Genomic DNA, 21591 nt, shown 5'->3' on the forward strand with positions numbered 1-21591 from the left:
TTTTGTATGCTATTTTGAAAGTATACTAACATTCAAAATTAGGCGGACAGAATCAAATGCCAGCGAAAACAGGATCTGGAATTAGAAATCTAATTTCTCTTTCAATTCTGAATAATACAAAATAATGAGGAAGTAAAAGCTTTGGAAATGTTTTCCAGACACCCTGTGGTTTTCTAACTACTATAGGGATTTATGCTGATTTTTGTTTATTTCTTTCATTTCTGTTTTGAAGTTAAGATTTAATTGTTCATTATGCTGTTGATGCTGTTATTTTCAAAGTTGTAATTCTTTGTTTTATTTGTGATTCTTAGGATGTTATTTATCATTATTGTTGTTAACTAAAGTGGTGTATGTAGTTTTATTCATTTGTAAATTCATGACTGTAGAAGTGTATGTACAAATAACAATGTAGAACTTTGGGACAAATTGTTTAAATTAATGAGGCTTACGTTTTTTAGGTTAGTATAAATCACATTTATTTAATGGTTGTGATAAGTGTTATTAGATATTTTATAAATTTTTCATCATAGTATCACTTTTTAATCATCGTATTATGGATTTACAAATAAGTTAAATTAGAAAATAATGCATAAAATTAAGATATATCTTAAGGTAATCTTCTACAACCATATTCACATTTGAAGAGCAGTAGTAACTAATGGGGAAATTGTTAATTACCATCAAGTTACTCTGCAAGCAAGTGTTAACAGAAATAAACACTGCTTGATTATGGGAAAGGATTAATGGATTTCTCAAATCAGTCAGTGTCCAAAACTGATGTGTGATTCTGACATGTATCCTGAAATAGTTCTTTTTTTGGTACACACTTCACCAAATGAAAAGAATTATACTTAAAATACTTCATCATTGCAGCTGTTGCACAGGAAATAGACAACACACTGATTTTTTCAGGCTTTTCAGAAGTTTCACAACAGTCTTCATTCAATTTATGATTTACTCTTTAGACTTTTGAAATTTTCACCACACATATACATTGAAGTCTTATTCTTTCTTTTTTTCTTCAAGCCTTTATATTTCATAGTTAGCGGAAGTTTTTCTCCATAGGATTGGCCCGGGGTAGTTAGCTTTCCCATTTTGGTGTTTAGACCCCAGCTAGACACTTAATCCAAGAAGCCTGTTGTAGAAGTGGAGTTGAAAGCTGGTGTTTTAGGGGTTGAAAAACCTGTTTTAGGCTCCACTCTTTTATATTACTTATTTTGTACTTGCCTTCCCAAAGCTCCATTTGCTTGTCTGTGAAACAGTGAGTACTGGTGCCTGTCCTGCCTAGGAGAGTTGTTTGTGAGGTTACTATGAGTCAGAGCCTGTGAAAGTGCTTTGTAAATTAATAAGCACTGTATTAAAGCAAACAAAAGCTAAAAGGAGTTGTTATTGTGCTCTCCCAACCAGTCCACACTTGACTTTATAGGAACTCGTGTTTTAATATGCAGATAAGCATCTCTGTGTGCAGTGGGATTTTAAAAAGTTGTTTTTTCGTCTTTCACTCTATTGGTTAACCTTTTCCTTTATTAATGTGTGTACCTTTCCAGATCTGTTGCATTAGAAAATGAGTACATAAAGTTTAGACCCTGATGCTGTATGTCCATGCCATCTTAATAGAAAAAATGAAAGGATTTCCTTGGGTGTTTTATAAATTAAAATATCCAAATTATACATTATGAAATTAAAATTATTTTGTGCAATGTATTTGGAACAATTTCTGATACACTAGCACAGTTAAACACAATAAACTTTAAAACATTTCAGTACATTTTCCCAGCTCTTCGCTGTTTTTCTAGTTTTAAAGATGTGCTTAATGTGTTTGAAAGCATTCCAGAGAGACAAGGAGAGACAAGACAAAGTTGTCCATCCTCTGATCGGATCAGGAGCTGAGCCAGTCTAAAGCCGGGGACTTCTTCCAGGTCACCCGCATGGGTGAGGGGCCCAAGGACTTGAACAATCCTGTGCTGCTTTACCAGACCTTAAGCAGGGACAGGGATGGGAACTGGAGCAGCCAGAACATGAGCAGGTGCCCACATGGGCTGCCAGTGCTGCAAGCAGAGGACTAGGCTTAGCCTACCATGCCTTTGTTTGTTTGCTTGCTTTTTTCAAAGAAGTATTTTAGGAAGAAGTTAAGTACCTAAAGATTTACTTAAGACTTGCCATTCAAGATTTAGCATAGTTCTTGTGAATGATACAGATCTGTGTGAAAATGAAGTTAGTTTGCATCACCAAAATATTTTACTCACTAAACATAGGCCAGATTCATCAAGTCATCTGTAGGCTTTTCGTTGAATATGCTCTCTTATTAACCTGTTATAGTTTGGCCTTGTATTTCATTTCTAGACAGCAGATTTTCACACAGGTAAAATTTGGATGTAGCCTTATGTAAAAATTTAAATGCTGTAAAATTCAAAAGACATATACCAATAAAGTGACTTTAAAATAGTACTTATCAGAACTTGTGACAATTTTCAAGGAAAAATGGAGTAAGCTCCCTTTAAAAATAAATAAGTTTTTCGAAGGAGACCACAGCGGTAGCTAAATGTATCAGCCGTCTTTCGGTTCCAGCAGAATCTGTGAAGAGTCAGCAGGCATCTCTCCCTGTTAAGCACATGGACAGGTTGTGGTCTTCTGGGTCTTTCATGCTACTGACTTTTTGCTTTTTTTGGTAAGAAATACAATTTTTACTTTCAGAAGGCAGTTTTATTTGCCTGATGTTGAAAGGTTAATCATATAGGAATACAAAATTTAGTCACAGAGCACCACTCATAATGTGCGCTTAGATTCCCATAATAACAGAATACTAGTCACAGAAACGGCTTCTACTGAATCAGAGGTATGAAGCTCAGCTTTAGCAATTAGTGTTTTGCTGTTAATCAGTATTTGTCCATGTCAGTCCCTCAGAAGCTGTTGTGTATCAAATAGTATCCACGGATAATACTGGCGTCACATTTCCTGTGCCTCCAATGCTGCTTTGAGCACCTTATATTGATTTATTTAAATTTTCACAATAATCCTATGCTACAGGTGCTACTTAGCATTAGGAGCCAGAACTTAAAAGCGTGCAGTCTGGGCTTGGAGTCCATGACCTGTTTGCTGTACTTAAACTGCCTTTTCAGTAGATCCCCCGAAATCCTAGCTGGAGTGAGTAATAAAGCTCTTTTTTTTTTTCCCTTTCTTCCTACTTTGCCATCTTTCTATGCTTCTCTGTGCCTTTGTCTTGCGTCTATATCTTTCATACTTTGAGACAAAGATGGGGCTTGTTCATCTTTTTATTGTCAGTACCTAACACATAATGAATATGCATGTTTGTCTTTTTGTTTGCAGTGCTCAGCCTTTAGTAATCACAAGTAATGAGCCTAGTTGTTCACTAGGTGGCAGTGTGTCCCCTAAACTGATGTTAACTGGAGCATAGGGTCTTAGTCAAGCTAAACGCATCTTGAACACCTACCTTTCATGTGCCTAGTGGGCTGGGCTGTAAAACCTGGGAATCATCTCTTTTCCAATCCTTTGTGCTTGCTGAGTGGTTTGATAAACCCCTGGAAGAACGAGTCAAACTAAAAAGTAATTTCTACCTGTGACATGATTTTATTACAATCACATGTCTTCATCAGTAGTCACCTAGGTCACCACTGCTGATAGCTTTTTTTTTAATACACAGTGACTTGCTTTACCAGAGTTCAGGGCTACGTGTTCCTTTAGGCTGTGATAAAATACTGCCACGTAACTTGTTCATTGACTAAAAGCCCATGGTATTTGGAACACTCAAATTACTACGTGTGCAATTAATATTTGAATGAAGAATTCTAAGTCCTGTAGAGTAGAAGTTTTAACTTAAGCTTTATTAAAACATAGAATGGAAGCCATGATCAGTTAGAGATTCTCAGGCTAAAACTATCAGTTGTAAAAGCAGGTGACAGCTCACCGGAATTTACTCAGCACTGCCCTGCTGAGGAACGCTGACATTTTTTCTCCTGTCCAGTCTCTGGGACCCTGCGAGAGCCCTGAGCTAGTGCTGCTGTCCTCTGTGCTTTGCACAGGAGGAAGCCGACAGGGAACAACGCCGTTCTCTGGTAGAGCACACCATGTGCTCGCAGGCTGTCCATCACAGCTACTTGTGTGGTTTCTGTATTTCTGTGTCAAAAAGTAGCCTAAATTGAGAGGGTAACTAAATATCCCTATGGTATGACATATTTTTAACTTCAGTATTCAGGGGAAACCCTCTAGAATAAAAGGAAATTTGTGTTACATTATTGTTGATAATTAATTGTTCCTCTTTTAAAAGTTTGGGGGGATAATTTATAGTTGTGATGAACTAAAAAAATAATTTTCTCTATCAGTTCCAGAGATGTATTGTCTTATAGTATGTAGCACTGGGTGTTAAAAATCCATTTATTGTTTTTAAAGGTTCTTTTCTTTTGAAAGTTGCATAGAGTTGTTATAGAGGAAGGGATGAGAGAAAGAGGTCCTTTGTCTGCTGCTTCGCCCCCAAGAAGGCTGCCCAGGCCAGTGCTGGGCCAAGCCAAAGCCTGGAGCTTCTTCTGGTTTTCGTACATGGGTGGCAGGGACTTCTGCCTTCTGCCATCTTCCCCAGGCCATTAGCGGGGACTTCAATTGGAAGTGGAGTAGCCAAAACAGTGAACCAGCGTTCAGCTGAAATGCTGGTGTCACGGCAAGTGTTACTCGTTACATCACAACTCAGGTCCCTGTAGGATTAGATTTTAATGTAACCACTTTAACTGTGTTTTCAATAAGATAACACTTCCTGGAAATAAATTTCACTGCCACGGTTTTATGTATAATTCAGTGGCGTACCTAGAATGTTGAATGATTCCAAGGCAAACTCAGGTATTGTAGTCCCTATACTTGGATAAGATTATAATGTAACAAATGCACTGATTGTAGAGAAGCATTTTAAATGTTTGTTTGAAGTCAAACTGGAAAAATAAGCAGATGTAAGTACCCCTGTTTTGGAAAGCTTTATTTATTTATTGTATTTGAAAAATAGAGAAACCTAAGTAGGTGTATAAATATGGCTATAGATACAGAAATGAAGAGGGAGAAGAGAGACACAGATCTCTCATTCCTTTCCATGGTTCACTTAGTAAATGCCTGCAGCAGCTGAGGGGCTGGGTCAGGCTGACTGGGTGCTGGAAGCTCCGTGTGGGTGGGGACCCAAGCACTGTAGTTATGACCTGCTGCTCCGCACGATGTATGTTAGCAGGCACCTGACATGGACAGTGAAGCCGGGACTTGGATATGGGACACAGGCTTCTCAAGCAACATCTTCATCTCTACACTGAACATCTACTCTCAGCTGCCGCAGTTTAAAAATGAGGCACCCCATTCCCACAAAACTGTATTTTGATAAATAATAAATAAGTATAAAAAAAGAATGAGAAAGCAATCTATCTCTTAGTCATGTCCTAAAGTATGTTTTACTATTCTTCACATAACAGGGACTTGAATTTAAGGTTTATGTTGGTCAAGGAGCTGAACATATGGAAATCACTTAGTCAACTTGGTGGCTTTGAACATAGGCCAGAGTCTTGAGTTTCTCATCCAGGCTATCTTTGGTTGTTTGGTTGTTTTTGGAATACTGGTGTTGGTGCTTTTTGAAGAAAACCAAGCAAGAAGGAAGATTATAAGAAGTAGACAGCAGATCACTTCCTGGCCTTTTGGCTAAGATCAAGTGTAGAAATAGCCAACAGTGGGGCCCCTACATAATGGCCCAGTGGCAAAATCTTCACCTTGCACAAGCTGGGATCCCATATGGGCTTCTGGTTCATGTCCCAGCTGCTCCACTTCTCTTCCAGCTCCCTACTTGGGGCCTGGGAAAGCAGCAGAGGATGAACCCTTGCACATTGCTACACATGGCAAGTGTTAAAGGGACGAAGAGGATGATCTGGGGCAACTGCTAAATGCTTAAGAACTAGAAAAATAGAACTACCCACCTCAGAAAAATCATGTTATAAATACAAATTTACTAATTTAAAAGTAGAAGAGTTAGATATCCAGTAAAATGATTCTGTAATAACAGGGTTATGTGCAATAACAGATATTGAACAAAGGAGCTAAATGTTAAGAAGGTTATAACTTTATACGTTTTTGTAAAGTCATTAATACAAGTAAACATGGATTTAAATGCAAGAGGCAATGGATGAAAATATCTTATTTCCTCCTTTCTTCCTCCTATGAAGATAAAAATCTCCCAAGAAAACCACATCTTTTTTATAATTGTTTAAGGTCAGAATATACACAGAAGCCCTGAACTTATTGTATAAATCAAAGGATTGTCAGTTGTAAGAAAAAATAACATTTTAGAACTGTTTTAATTGTGTATAATTAAGATTCCAAGTAGTAGCCCCCTGGAAGCACATTTAGAAGCATTTGGATGGCTGCAGCATTGCTTTGGTCCTGTGAGGTGGTCGCCTCTGGGCCCTTGCCTCCTCGTCTGCTCCTGCACTGTCACACTTAGCACCTGCAGTTACTCCTTCCCCTCCTTGAGGCTGAAACACGAAGGAGCCACTGTCTCTGAGCCTGTCCTATCACATGACACACAGCCTCTCAAACGGTGAAGGGATGAACATGAGTGGTGGATTTGGACATAGGCTAAATCAGAACTCAGTTTTAAGCACATTAGCACAAAGGAGAGAAAATGGTGAAGAAATAGTTACTTAATTGAAATATCGTCCTTGACCACGGCCTGTGTAAAAGTCTTTGAGAAACATCTGCACCCATCAGAGTGTGAAATTTGAAGGCATAGCAGAGGTCACCTGTTAGAACCTGCTTTACCATGAAACTGAATAGGCTTGTGCAAACAGATGTATGCATTTGCTGTGTAAGGCTAAGCAGAGGGAGCACACAGGGACTTGTAAGTAGCTTCTGTTTCTGGAAACTAAATCTTTGTAAATTTCAGTAGATTTTTAAAAGTTGTTTTCAGAGAACCGGAAGTGCAAAGTTAAAGCAAGCTGTTAATTTGACTCCTTGAAATCTAACCCTTTAGAAGATATAATCATTCGAAGTTCATTTTTTCTGTCTATATCCATTGAGGAAACTTCATTCTTTTCCAGAAGACCTTCTAGTACCTGCAAGCATAAACAAATATTTAGCCTTTTACTATTTCTTATCAACTTAAAGAAAATTATTTCCTAAGAAATTATATATATATATATATATATATATATATATATGGTTTGCATCTCATAATATTTACCAAATCCAGTTTAACCCAGAGAAGAAAACGAACAGTATTAAAATTCAGCTAAACCTGTGTACCTGCTGCTGTCGCCCTCTCCCCCCCACACACTGCAGCACACACACATCTTTGAAAAAAATAACTTTAAAGTTTCCTTTATTCTGTAAGAAGAGTTTGAATTTTGAAGAGAAAGTCAATTTTCCAATTGTGCTTTATAATAAAGATCCAAACGATATATTGAAAAAATTATAGTCAACCCCCCACACACACACATACACTCAAAACCTTTGGAGAAATGGCTGCACTTCGGTGAGCATGCAGATATTAGCCTTGAGGGGTGTGCAGTCCTGGAAGAGCAGGTGCAGGCAAATTCTCTTCTCGATAGCATCGTCTGACTCTCAGCACCATCAGGGTCATCCAGAGTAGTGCACCAGCTGTTCCTAAGCTAATCTTCCTCACGAGTGCCTCAGTGCAGCACTGTGTGAATAGCAAAATCATTGTCCTAAAGTTTAATATGTGTCAAGTCAAAATGATGGTTATTGAAATCAAAATTTGTGACAACCACCACCAAAATGTGTTTGTGCTTTAATATAGTCACTCTACTGATTTTTAAGCTGTTCTTTCTTCTGGCTAATAATATAACATAGGCAGCCTTCCATTGTGACATGCAGGATCCTCATAGAGTTTGCAGAAAATGTCTGTAGTGATAAAAAATAGACATACATTTTAACATATGTGCCAAAGTAATGTGTGTTTAAATCTCATTTTTCCATAAATGTTTACCTTTTCAATTTAGTTGTTCCCTAGGGGGAAATAGTTTGAGGAACATGAACTCAGTCGCATAGGAAAAAAAACACTTTCTATTATGCATTTTTCATGACTAATTTCTTCATTAACTTTCAGTGAGGCTAAATAATTCTAATGACTTAATCTAGTCCTTTTGTGAATTTTTTGTAACAGTTTTATGCCTAGTTTCAATTTGTATTATTCTTTTCAGTGGGTTAATGGGGACTCTGCATATTAAGAATAATTATTCCTTTTATCACCATTTTAGCATTTGCATTTTGAAAAACATCCTTATTAAGATGTCATTGACATACAATATGATGCACATATTTGAAGTGCACACCCTAGACTTCTGTATGTGTGTGAGACCATTATCTCAATCAAGAAGAGAACATATCTATCATGACCAAGAGTTCTCTTCTTCATTTTGCAAGCCCTCCTTGCCTTCGCTCACTCTGCATAACCAGTATGACTTAGTTTGTATTTTCCAAAATAGTGTATACGTAAAGCAGCACATGTAATGTACTGTCTTTTGGCTGCTTGCTCTCATAATGCTTGGGAAGTTTATCCGTGTTTTATCATTTATCAGTTGTTCTTTCGCTGAATGTTCTTCCATTGCGTGGATATACCAGTTTGTTTATCCATTCATCTGTTGATGGGTGTTTGAATTGGATCCAGTTTTCAAATGTTGCAGACAAAGCTGTTGCAGACATTCATGTACAAGGCTTTCTCAGGACATATACTTCCCTTTCTAATGGTCAGTTTCCTGAGTAGAAGAGCTGGATCTTCTTGCAGGTGTGTGTTTTAACTTATTGGGAAACTGCCAACTATTTACTGAAGTGGTTGTACCACTCACACACACACATGCAAATTGTGTGTAAATGTTTCAGCATCACCATATCCTTCCCCAGTTGGAAATAGCCAATCTTTTTCATTTCAGCCATTCAAGAGTTAAACAGTTCTATTTAATTGAAATTTTACTTTCCTTTTCCGTAATGACTAATGGTATTGAGTACCTTTTCATGTGCTTATTTGCCATTCAGATACCTCCATTCAGAAACAGAGGTTCCGGTTCGTATGTTCTGCACATGTTTAAAATTGGCTTACTTGTTTTCTGATAACAGAGTTTAGAGAGTTCGTGTTTGCTGGGTACAAGTTCTCTACCAGGCGTATAATTTGCAGATAATTTCCCCCAGTCCTTGGCTTGTCCCCTCATTGCCTTGACAGTTTGAATAACAGAAGTTCGAAACTTTGATGAAACCCAAATGATCAGTTTATTATTTTATGGATTTTAGTGTTGTATGTAAGAACTCTTTGCCTAATCCAAGCTCATAAAAGTGTTCTTCTATATTCCCTTTTATAAATTTTGTAGCTTTAGGTTTTATAATTAGGTCCATGATTTATTTGGGTTTACTTTGTATACACAGTATGAAGCATGTATCAAAGTTCATTTCTTCCCTTACAAGTATCCAACTGTTCCAGCGCCATTTGTTGGGAAAAAAATGTCCCTTCCTCACTGAGTTTCTTTTACCTGTTGTCTGTACATACTGAGCTCTCTATTCTGGTTGCTTGATTCATTTGTTTATTCCAATAGCAAACTCTGTTGGTTCCAGTAGTTTATCAAACCTCAAATCCCCTTGTCTTCATGGATGTGAAAATTCAGCTAGTTTTGTGAATTTTTCTTTAGTTCTAGTCTCCATTAAATTTTTGAACTATCCTTGCTTTTTAAATCATCCTAAAATCTAAAAGGGGAAATGTGGATGCTGTTCTTACAGTTGTCATTCGCATCATCATCTGTCAACCTCAAAAACATTCACCTTTTGCACTGCCTGTCTCACTGTGCGAAATCAAATCCAAAATATGAATTATGTGTAGAAATAAAGCCATCTATAAACATTTTTATCCATGTATGATTTATAATAGAAGAAACAGCAAATGTTGTAGTTATTCAGTTATAGAAGAAAGCATAAAAATTATGATGCATCATTAAATGGAATACTATACAACATTCAAAACTGACATGTAATAGAAGCATAAAAATGTATTTAAATTGTATTTATATTACCATATCTTACATTATGTACAAGTATAAAATTTTGGAAGAGTGTATACATACGAAAAAAGTTGTTTTAAGGATATGAGTTTGTGAATGACTATTTTATTTTTGTATTAGTGTTTTCGTTCTAATAAGTCTTCGAGTCATCTTATATTATGCTTTCTTTATACATATGTTGGCTCTTATGCACCTGTTCCAAGTTACATGGTCTTGAATATTCAATCACAGTACTTCCTGATACAAATTTTTTGTATTTTCTTTTTTATAGAGTACGTAATAAACTCACATTTTTACCAGTCATGGTAATCTTATTATTACCTATCTTTAAAATGTATTTTCCAATTTCTGATTTCTTATTGAGTGTTCCAGTTTAATGGCTTAACTGCTTGATTATTCTTTGCTCTGATGATTTTAACTAATAATGGATCTTGATTTGTTTTTTTGTTTGTTTGTTTTTAGTAGCCCAGCAGGAAAGTGAAATGCTCAAACACTGTAATGGAACATTGCCACTACCTGGAATACACCAAAGTCAGGATGCTCTGTGCACCTGTCCAAAGCTGCCCCCTCAAAGCTCCTTTCAGATTGATGAATTTGTGCACACCGAAAATACTTCATCTAAGATGCAGCTCGTGAAACAGAGACTCGAAACTGTCACAGTATGTTTGCTTTTTGCAGTTGAATTTTAAAAACCATTTGTAGCCTACTTTGCCATACCTATAAATATTAATTAAATGGAATAAGTTCATTCCTTAGGGATACACTTTCTTGTACTTTTATAGTTCCTGTTAGGTGCTTGTTTGCAATCATGAATTCTGTGAAATCTGTGCCCTTCAGAGCCTTGTCCACCAGGATGTTATGGAAGTGGATGACAGTGAATTTAACCCTTACCTGATAAATTCTCAAGGCCTTGTGGTGGGACCACTTTGGGAAAAGACAGGGTTCTTCAAACAGGTGCTTTTTGCTTCAGCCTGGGCTATAAAGTGCCGTACAAAGCTTGTCTACAGTCACGCTCTCTGCAGTAGTTCTCAGGCTTCAGAGTCCGTGTTCATCATGGGCTGACTTGCTGCAACTGCAGGGCCTGTGATTCAGCGGGTCTGGGGAGGACTCCGGTGTTTCATTGTTGACAAGTCTGCAGGGGCACGGCTGCCACTAATGCTCAGACAACCACCTTTTTAGAACTTGTCTCATTGAGAGTCCTCAGCATTTAATAAGAGCTTAACAAATATACACATCCTGTCTTCCTCAAACCTGTAACTCTAACAGTGTCTTCGTTATATTCCCCAATTTGCATAACTAATTTTCATTAAACAGCAGTCTGGTTAGATGGGTGATACAGAGAAAAACTGAATTTCTAAACTCCATTACACTGACACTGTTGCTTGTTTTTGTTTGCGGCTCTTCCTTTATTGTCTTCATTTTGGTGAGGTTGGGTTAGCCCTTCAGTTTTCTGTATTCCAGCACTTTCCCTATTGGGCTACCTTTTCCAACTCTTGACTTTCCTCCTTGATTATCTGCTCTCTACCTGGAATCCTGCATTGATCCTTTCAGCCAACATAGATCCCTAAAATGATTGCTGTCTATCTGCTTGTGGTTAAAAAAAAAAATGAAAAAGAAAAGAAAAAAGAAAAACACCCAAGCCCTATCTACATGTCAGATACTTTTGTTGTACTGACCAGGTATGGCTTGGCCTTGCAGTTTGAGTTCCAACAGCTTCAAAAAAGAAAACTTAGTTACGTCGAATATTTATTATCTACTACGTTTAAGACTCAGAAGGACAAAAAAAAAAATGTTTGACCCTTGACGGCAATTTGCAGCATATCTGGTAGCTGATGACAAACATATAAACAACTATAAATAGTTTTTGAATGGTGCATTCCACTTACAGAGTGCTCATGTTGCCTGTTTTAATATAGTAGCCTTGTAAGAAAGGCATGGCAGTGTTTATTACCCTTGTTTTATGGACTAGGACATTTACTGTTCAAAACACAGATACAGAATTTTATGGGTTTTACAGGTTGAACTAATGTATGCATAATCTCCTTTGTTCTTTTTAAAAACAATTTTTCTAAGTATGAAAGCAGCAGTGCCAGCCTCTGCTAGTGCCAGACACTTTGGTGGAGTGCTGTGTGTGAAGTGGTGAATGAGGTTGGAACTCATTAAAGAAAAGAAAGAAGCAGGAGAAAATGGTGTTGCCCGAATTGATGGTTTAGAAAAAATAGTCAACAGTACAGAATGTCGCAGAGCACGTTCTTCTCATCGTTAAAAATATCCAGACAGAAGAGGAAGGTTCTGCTTCAGTTCAGCATAGCCACGTAAGAGAAATTCCTGAATCCACCAGAAATAGGTTTGGAAGCTTCTAGTAGGCAACTCACAGCACAGCCTAAACTCTAACAGTAAAAATGTGTTGCTTCTTAGAGAACCTAAAAATCTCCTTTAAGGCAGAAAAGGCATTAGAAGAATATGTACATCAGAAGGGAAGGAAGTGAACACAACAGATGTCTTATATAGCTTGCTGTAAGATTCAGTTAAATCCTAAACATAAACTATTTAGCAGAGTCTCGGATCCAGGATTCTTTTGGTAAGTGTAGTTGTTACTGGTTAGGAGAAAAGATAAGTATAATAGATTGTGCATATGATGAAAAAAGAAGCCCAACTTATGAAAATAGATGGTAGTTAAAGATCAAGTACAGAAAAATTATAAGATCAAAATATCTATTATCAGCTTAGTTAGTGAAAAGATACCAATGTCCTGGAAATCTTAGTAAAATAGTTACATTAAAAAAGAACTCCACCAGTTTGCTGGTCATGGTTATTAACATAGAGATGATAAATTTAGAATTCTGCACAAGAGCCAGATGGGAAACCGGGATGTTAATGTAACTGGGGTGATAATGTAACTGTTTGTCTTGAAACGTAGTATAAACCTGAGATAACAGAAATAGTGTGAAGCACATTGATAAAGATTGATAAATTGGTGGGAATAGGAAGTGTTACTTCTTGCACGGTGTTGAGGAAAACCTGTTAACCAAGAGTACTGAAAAAATACAATCAATTTACGTCTGAGTTTTAGTTCAAATCAGATCTTCATTTACCAGGGATCTGAATATGAAGGAAACATTTTAAAAAACCAAAGAAATATAGTTGCAATTTTTCTATTATGTAAATGCACGAAAGACTTGCTAATCTTAAAAGCATTGAAAAATCCTGCTCCAAAATACAGTGATAGACTGTCAGAATAGAATTTAAAATATATCTGTTTTAAAATTGTGTGTGTTTATGCATACGGCATACACTAGTATGCACATACACATCCATACAGCAAATGCCAACTGTATTCTTAACATGCAAAACTCTCAACATAAGACAAATAGTGATACATCCATACAGACATGGATAAAAGAACCTTGGGCTTACAAAAACATTAGTACCACTACTTCTATAAGTAGATTTTGGAGGTTCTGTCTCACTGGGTGCCACAGGAACTGAGTATTAGTAGATGATGAGAATGATGAAGATGCTTGTGAAAACTGTTGTGGCATTTGTTGGTATATTTTGCTTAGAAAATCTTTCCCGAAGGTGAGTGGTAAAATATATGAAGAAGCTGTCCTCTGGGACCAAAGCAGTCTCAAGCCCCCCTAAAGCTGAGACCGTGCAGTTCTGTTCATTTTTATGTTTTCAGCCTCTGGCACAGTGCCTGAGGAATATCAATCAGTGCTGTCCTTTCCCTCTGCCACTGATCTAAACCTTGACTGGTTTTAAATTGAGCGTACACAGAACTGTACTGAGACAGCTTTACTTCCACTTATGCTTTCTTTGTCTGTCCTCTCCTTTCTTTAGAAAGTTACAGGCTTTAAAGTACATCAGGATATAGATGACACTCCGTATTTATGTATAAGTTTAGTTGGATTACAGAGAAAATGTTTTCTGTTTCTCAGTTAAGTTTTAGAATATGTAAGGATAAATGAATAAACTTAATTATATGTTGCAGTTTTCTATTTTTTAGCATTGCTGATATGATTGTATAATCTAGTAGGGTATTCCAGATTTCAAAAGAAAGTCAGATCTATATGTCTAATTTTTAAAATGCAGGGGAAAAATATTTTCTTCACTAGGTGAAAATGTATTATTTTTCTAAAATGTTGCATGCCAAATTATCTACAGACTTAAGAACAACTCATGTGTAGATACTTTAAAAATGAGTTTCTTACGATAAGTTTCTTACCATAAAACTTAACATCCTAGAATCACCTAAGTCATAACTTTTTTCTAAAATGATTTTAAAAGCATATAAGAAGTAAAGAAAGGAAATGTAAAGGAAAAATAAAAGTCACAAAAATATTATTTAGAAAATGAAACCAAAAGCGATAGGGAAGTAAACTGAAAGGTTTTTTGTATAAAAGAAGATGTCTCTGTATCATTATTTTACTTTACTCTTAACAAATGCTTTTCTTTTTTTTTTTTAAGATTTATTTATTTTATTACAAAGTCAGATATACAGAGAGGAGAGACAGAGAGGAAGATCTTCCATCCGATGTTTCCCTCCCCAAGTGGCTGCAACGGCCGGTGCGCGCTGATCCGAAGCCGGGAACCAGGAACCTCTTCCGGGTCTCCCACGCGGGTGCAGGGTCCCAATGCATTGGGCTGTCCTCAACTGCTTTCCCAGGCCACAAGCAGGGAGCTGGATGGGAAGTGGAGCTGCCAGGATTAGAACCGGCGCCCATATGGGATCCCGACCTGTTCAAGGCGAGGACTTTAGCCACTAGGCCACGCCGCCGGGCCCAGCAAATGCTTTTCTTCTTAAAAATTATCTAGAGAATTTTTTTAGGGATAGAACTAGATCTAGGCTGCCTTTGGAAAATCAAAGTTGTTTCAATTTGCTGGGCTTTTTAAGTTATTCTCATTTTGTTAAAAGAATTCATGAAATTTTTTTGCAGTAAATTTTTTTGCAATATATTTTCCTGAATAAGATCAACATGGCATTCTTATTCCTATGGTAGCACCATTCATTGTGTTTTGCAAGTTTTTAGGTTTAGATTGACTGGATTTCTACATTTTATCGAAATTCCTTTTTTTTTTTCTGAAATTGTATTTTGGTTGACCTCAAATTCTTTTCTTTAAGTAGATATTCCTAAGTTTACAGGGGACTGTATATTGTAGTTTATCTAAATAGACCATCAATAGCAGTTTAGATAATAATGCTGTTTCTGGGTACGTCTTCTAGACCTGTTACCATTTTCGTATAGAGTGTTAGCACTGGGGCTAAGTTTATTGAGGAGGTAAATATTTTTATTTGTTTGTTTTGAGGCAGATGTCTGTGGACCCTCAAGAATCTTTTCAGTGTCTTTGGATTTGTCCAATTATATTTACCATAAACATAATATTCCATCTTTTTCTGTAATTTGTAGTCTTCTGAGTTCATTGGGAGCTATTTAGAGTGATAACTTGTAGTGTGATAGATGAAGAAGATTCCCAATTATTGATTTTGGTTGTTAGAAGATTCATGTAAATGCATTAAAAAGAGTGAATATTTTATTTAATTGAAGTTCTGAATGCTTCTTTATTGTACTGTGTTTCTTTTAGGAGGTGATACGATCCTGTGCTGAAAAAGTAAGTAGCTTTTATTACCAGGAACATAACTTCCACAATACAGATTTCCCTGTGACTCATCAATGAATTGGAATGCATCATTCATAGCTTACAACTTTTATGAAAGTTAATCTGATTTGCATCATATTTGCCAGTTTGTTTATTAGGCTATTCTGATATTTAATCTAAAGTTCATAAGACTGAGGATTTAACAAGTGGCTTCACATTTTTTTAACCTTTAAGAATACAAAGTGGTTGGAATATAGATTCAGTAAGGAATGAACAGTCATTTCTTTCTCTGCAAATTTCCTAAGAATGCTTAACATGTAAGAGACAACAACCACTAACATCCGCTGAGTGCTGAGTGAGTTGTGTAAGTGCTGAAATGGACGCAAGCTGCATATAAAGGTGTATCATGCTGACAGTGCCTTTCTCTTCATCATTTACAAAAATGCTTCACATTTCCTTTCCCACACCACTATGGATTATTACTTTGAGACACATATCTATTATTTCAGTTTTAGAAGGAAAGAGATTGAGGCTTATTAAGGTTAAATGATTACCAAGGCCTAGAAGTTAGTGTAAAAGATGAATTATACAAAGTACCCCTTGATTATTAAACAGATTCAGCGGAAGTAATCTGACCTACTTTCTTTTTTTTTTTTTAATTTTTTTTCTTTTATTCATTAATTACATTGTATTATGTGACACAGTTTCATAGGTACTGGGATTCTCCCCACCCCTCCCCAAACCCTCCCCCCATGTTGGATTACTCCACTTTGTTACATAACCACAGTTCAAGTTCAGTTGAGATCCCTCACTACAAGCATATACCAAACATAAGAGTCCAGCATCTTACTGTCCAGCCTAGTTCAACGGCTTCTTAGGGAGACCCTTCCAAAATACCATCAGCAACAATTTACATCATTATGGAATTAATTGACATAGTAATGAGTAACTAATATGTTAAAAGTAAATGCAACTTCTTAACCACCTTCTGTGACCACCTCATTGACATTTCAATTTTAGATTATACACAACATATAACATAACATACATAACATTACGTGTTTTACATAACATCATATCATCTTAAATTAAGGCAAACATGTGGTATCTAACCTTTTGGGATTGGTTCATTTCCCTTAGCATTACGGTTTCCAGTTTGGCCCATTTGGCCACAAAGAACTGCATTTTGTTTTTTTTAATAGCTGAGTAGTATTCCATGGAGTAGATGAACCATAGCTTTCTTATCCAATCTTGTGCTGATGGGCATTTTGGTTGCTTCCATGTTTTTGCAATTACTGATTGTGCTGCTATGAACATAGGGGTGCATATTGGTTTCTCATGTAACAGGTGTTTTGGATATATTCCTAGGAGTGCTATTGCTAGATCATATGGTATGCAGATTTTGAGATGTTTGAGTGTTCTCCATACTGATTTCCATAGAGGCTGTACCAACCTGCAGCCCCACCAGCAGTGGAGTAGGGTTCCCTTTTCCCCCATCATTGCCAGCAAGTGTTGTTGGTGTTTTCTTGTATGTGGGCCAATCTTACTGGCGTCAGGTGGTACCTCATTGATGTTTTAATTTGGATTTCCCTTATTGCCAGGAAACTTGAGCATTTTTTCATGTGTTTGTTTGCCATTTGGGTTTGTTCTTTTGTGAAATGTCTGCCCATTCCCGTGCCCATTTCTTGAGTGGCTTGCTAGTTTTGGTATTTTGGTTGTTTTGGAGTTCTTTGTATATTCTGAAGATTAGCCCTCTATCACCAATGTAGTGCGCGAAGATTTTCTCCCATTCTGTGGGTTGCTTTTTTACTTTGTTGATTGTTTCCCTTGCTGCGCAGAAACTTCTTAGTTTGATGAGGTCCCATTTGTTTATTTTGGTCTTAATTGCTATTGCTTTTGGTGTCATTTTTAGGAAGTTGGGACCTACCCCTAGATCTTGCAGGGTATTTCCAACATTTTCTTCCCAAAGTTTGAAGGTTTCTGGATGTAGGTTTAGGTCTTTTATCCATTTAAATTTGATCTTAGTGTATGCTGATAGATGTGGGGTCTATTTTTTTTTGTTTCTGCAGGCTAGGTAGATATACAGAGAGGAGAGACAGAGAGATATACAGAGAGGAGAGACAGAGAGGAAGATCTTCTGACCAATGTTTCACTCCCCAAGTGAGCGCAACGGCTGGAACTGAGCCAATCTGAAGCCAGGAGCCTGGAGCTCCTTCCAGGTCTCCCACGTGGGTGCAGGGTCCCAAGGCTTTATGCTGTCCTCCACTGCTTTCCCAGACCACAAGCAGGGAGCTGGATGGGAAACGGGGCCACTGGGATTAGAACCGGCACCCATATGGGATCCCAGCGCATGCATGAGAGGATTTTAACCACTATGCTATCATGCCAGGCCCAAAAAATAATTTAAATTAGAGAAGAAATAAATAACATTCAAACAAAAAAACGCATATGGTTAGGGAATTGAAAAGCTGATTTTTTTTTTTAAATAATGATGCTCCATTGGCCTAACTACCGGCTCCCCCACCCCCCGCATAAGAGGGAATGATCGATGAAATCAGAACTGCAAACAGACACAGACAAGCAAAAATAAACATTAAGAATTTCTACAACTGTTTGCCAACAAACTGGAAAATCCAGAAAACCAGATTGATCTAGGGGTACATAACATCTATGTAGCAAGAGTCATGATGACACATAAAAGCTAAATATATGACTGAGTAAATTAGAGAATGATTCAGCAATATGGATTCTTCCAACAGAAAGAACCCCAGGGCCAAATGACTTCACAGGTGAATTCTACAAAATTTTTCAGGAAGATCCAATTCCAGTTCTTATAACTTGTTCAAAATGATTGAAAAGCAAGGACTCCTCCCAAACCCTTTATATGAGTCCAGACTCACCTCAGTTCCAAATTCAGAAAAAGGTATGACAAAGATAGTGAGTTATATACCGATGCCCCTGATGAATGTACTAGTTAATTGAATCCAACAGTGCGTCAGAAAGATCATTCACCTGTACCAAGTGGCAGACAGTAATGCTTAAATACACACAATAAATGTGATACATCATGCTAACAAGCTGAAAATTAAAATCTATGTGATTATCTCAACAAACACAGAGAAAGATCTCAAAAAGATCAACAACAATAGAAAAAATCAGTTAAATGAGCAAAGGACATGAACATGTATTTCTCAAACAATAATTTTTTTTAAGATTTATTATCATTGGAAAGGCAGATATAAAGAGAGGAGGAGAGACAGAGAGGAAGATCTTCCATCCAATGGTTCACTCCCCAAGCGCAGCTGAAATGGCTGGAGCTGAGCCAATCGGAAGCCAGGAGCTCTTCCAGGTGTCCCATGTAGGTGCAGGGTCCCAGGGCTTTGGGCTGTCCTCGACCGCCCTCCCAGACCACAAGCAGGGAGGTGGATGGGAAGCGGAGCTGCTGGGATCAGAATCAGCGACCACACGGGACCCGGGTGTAGTCAAGGCAGGACCTTAACCACCGGGCCGCCAGGCTGGGTCCCAAACGATAAAATTTAAAAAGCAAATAGACGCATGAATACAAAGTGCTTAGGTTCACTAGCCATCAAGGAGATGAAAAACAAAACAAAACAACAACAGCAACAACAACAACAAAAACACACAATGAGGTTTCACCCCAATCCAATTAAAATGTTTTTCATACAGAAACCAGAATGTTGGGCCCTGTGTGGCAAGCCTAGTGACTAAAGTCTTCTGCTTGAACACACTGGGATCCTGTGTGGGCGCCAGTTCTAATCCCAGCAGAGCCACCTCCCATCCAGCTCCCCGCTTGTGGCCTGGGAAAGCGCTGACCTACTTTCAACACAGCATTTTCTCCTCTTATAATCTGGGCCCCTGGGCCTGGCATTTGACGTCACCTTTACACACAGTGCAGTTTAACGAAGTGCACAACGCCAAGGACACCGACATCTTATATCAGAGTTGCTGGGATTGAGTCTGACTCTACTTCAAATTCTGCTCCTGGCTAATGTGGTAGACCAGACTGGGTTCCTGGCTTCTGACTTTGCCTGTGCTATCCCTGGCTTTTGTGGGCATTTGAGAAGTGAATCCATAGTTGGAAGATTTGTTTCTTTCTGTCTCCTGTCTGTCTCTGTCTCTCTGCCTTTGAAGCCAAAACATAAGAAAACAGCACAGCAATGATAAATAAGGCTGTTTTTAAAAATTATTTATTTTGTGTTGGAAAGGCAGGTCTACAGAGAGGAAAAACAGAGAAAGATATTTCATCACAGGTATGGGGTCCCAAGGCATTGGGCCATCCTCTAGTGCTTTCCCAGGCCACAAGCAGAGAGCTGGATGGGAAGTGGAGCAGCTTGTCCCATATGGCACAGGATCCCATACAGGATCCTGGCACATGCAAGGCAAGGACTTAGCTACTGGGCTATCATGCCAGGTTCAAACAAGACTGATTTTATGTACAACCTTTAACTAGGCTGTTCAGAAAATAAGGAGTTGCAATGACATCATGACTCATCCTTCCCTCTTCTGTCACTTGCAAAATTTGAATAATTAATTAGTAACATCCATCATTTGGCAGGTGTAATTATGTCACTAAAAAAAAGGTCGGGGCCCGGCGGAGTGGCCTAACAGCTAAAGTCCTCGCCTTGAAAGCCCCGGGATCCCATATGGGCGCCGGTTCTAATCCCGGCAGCTCCACTTCCCATCCAGCTCCCTGCTTGTGGCCTGGGAAAGCAGATGAGGACGGCCCAATGCTTTGGGACCCTGTGCCCATGTGGGAGACTCAGAAGAGGTTCCTGGTTCCCGGCTTCGGATCGGCACAGCACCGGCCGTTGTGGCTCACTTGGGGAGCGAATCATCGGACAGAAGATCTTCTTCTCTGTCTCTCCTCCTTCTCTGTACATCTGACTGTAATAAAATAAATAAATCTTTTTTAAAAAAAAGGTCAAACATCTCAAAAGGAAAGCATTAGAATGGTTAATGTGTTCAAAAACTGCTTCATAGAGTGTCACTGTGGTGGGCTATCTATTTCTATACATATAGAGAGAGATTCAGTAAGTACCGACTAGCAAGCAGCAGGTACTTGGAGGGCAGCAAAATGTTGTTTCTTTCTTCATGGAACATCTTAAAATAAACATGTTAGGAAATGCATGATGACTTGCCTCATCAATAAGCAGTCAGAACCTATTACTTTTTTACCTGCTTATCACAAGTCAATAGGATATGGAATATAGGCAAGGGGAAAGTTGACAGAGGAAAAGAAAAGCCAATTTCTGTCCTGGGTTGCAGATGTTGAGGAAACTTGTTCCAGATAGCAATGATTGTAGTACCAGGATTGCTAAATATTGTTAAGTGTGCAGTTTACAAAACTGAAGGAAGGCCCAGCACAGTGGCCTAGCAGCTAAAGTCCTCACCTTGAACAGGCCGGGATCCCATATGGATGCTGGTTCTAACCCCGGCAGCTCCGCTTCCCATCCAGCTCCCTGCTTGTGGCCTGGGAATGCAGTCAAAAATGGCCAAAAGCCTTGGGATGCTGCACCCATGTGAGAGACCTGGAAGAAGTTCCTGGCTCCTGTCCTCGAATTGGCACAGCACTGGCCATTGCTGGGAAGTGAATCATCAGATGGAAGGTTGTCCTCTCTGTGTATCTGACTTTGCAGTAAAAACAAAATAAATCTCAAAACTGAAGGGAAAAAATATTCTCCAGCTGGAATTTTTAACTATGTGTGTATGCCTGTCTCTTTCTCTCCCCTGCCACTCTTTCAACAATTAAATTTACACTTCCCCTTTGTTTTGGAATGCTGTCCGAATGTCCAAGAAATAGTGTCCGACATACATTTAGCAAGTCTTTATGGAGAACATTCTGCTATTTGAGAAACTCTGAGAGTGAAGGAACACCTGATTCATCTGTATGTGCCTGGTAGTTAAGAGCAATAGAAAAAATACTCACTGGAAAACA

At 38.1% G+C, this 21591-nt stretch overlaps 1 protein-coding gene across 1 annotated transcript in view; it reads left to right on the forward strand.

Moving 5' to 3' along the window:
• The window catches only part of AHI1 (Abelson helper integration site 1), a 193350-nt gene that overhangs the window by 61386 nt on the left and 110373 nt on the right, over positions 1–21591 (forward strand). Inside the window, exons 18-19 of the mRNA XM_012927595.2 lie at positions 10500–10696; positions 15621–15647. Coding sequence (XP_012783049.2) covers positions 10500–10696; positions 15621–15647 — 224 coding nt within the window. The remainder of the gene's footprint in view (positions 1–10499; positions 10697–15620; positions 15648–21591) is intronic.

The sequence above is a fragment of the Ochotona princeps genome, chromosome 1 (assembly GCF_030435755.1).
Source record: "Ochotona princeps isolate mOchPri1 chromosome 1, mOchPri1.hap1, whole genome shotgun sequence".
Taxonomy (NCBI): domain Eukaryota; kingdom Metazoa; phylum Chordata; class Mammalia; order Lagomorpha; family Ochotonidae; genus Ochotona; species Ochotona princeps.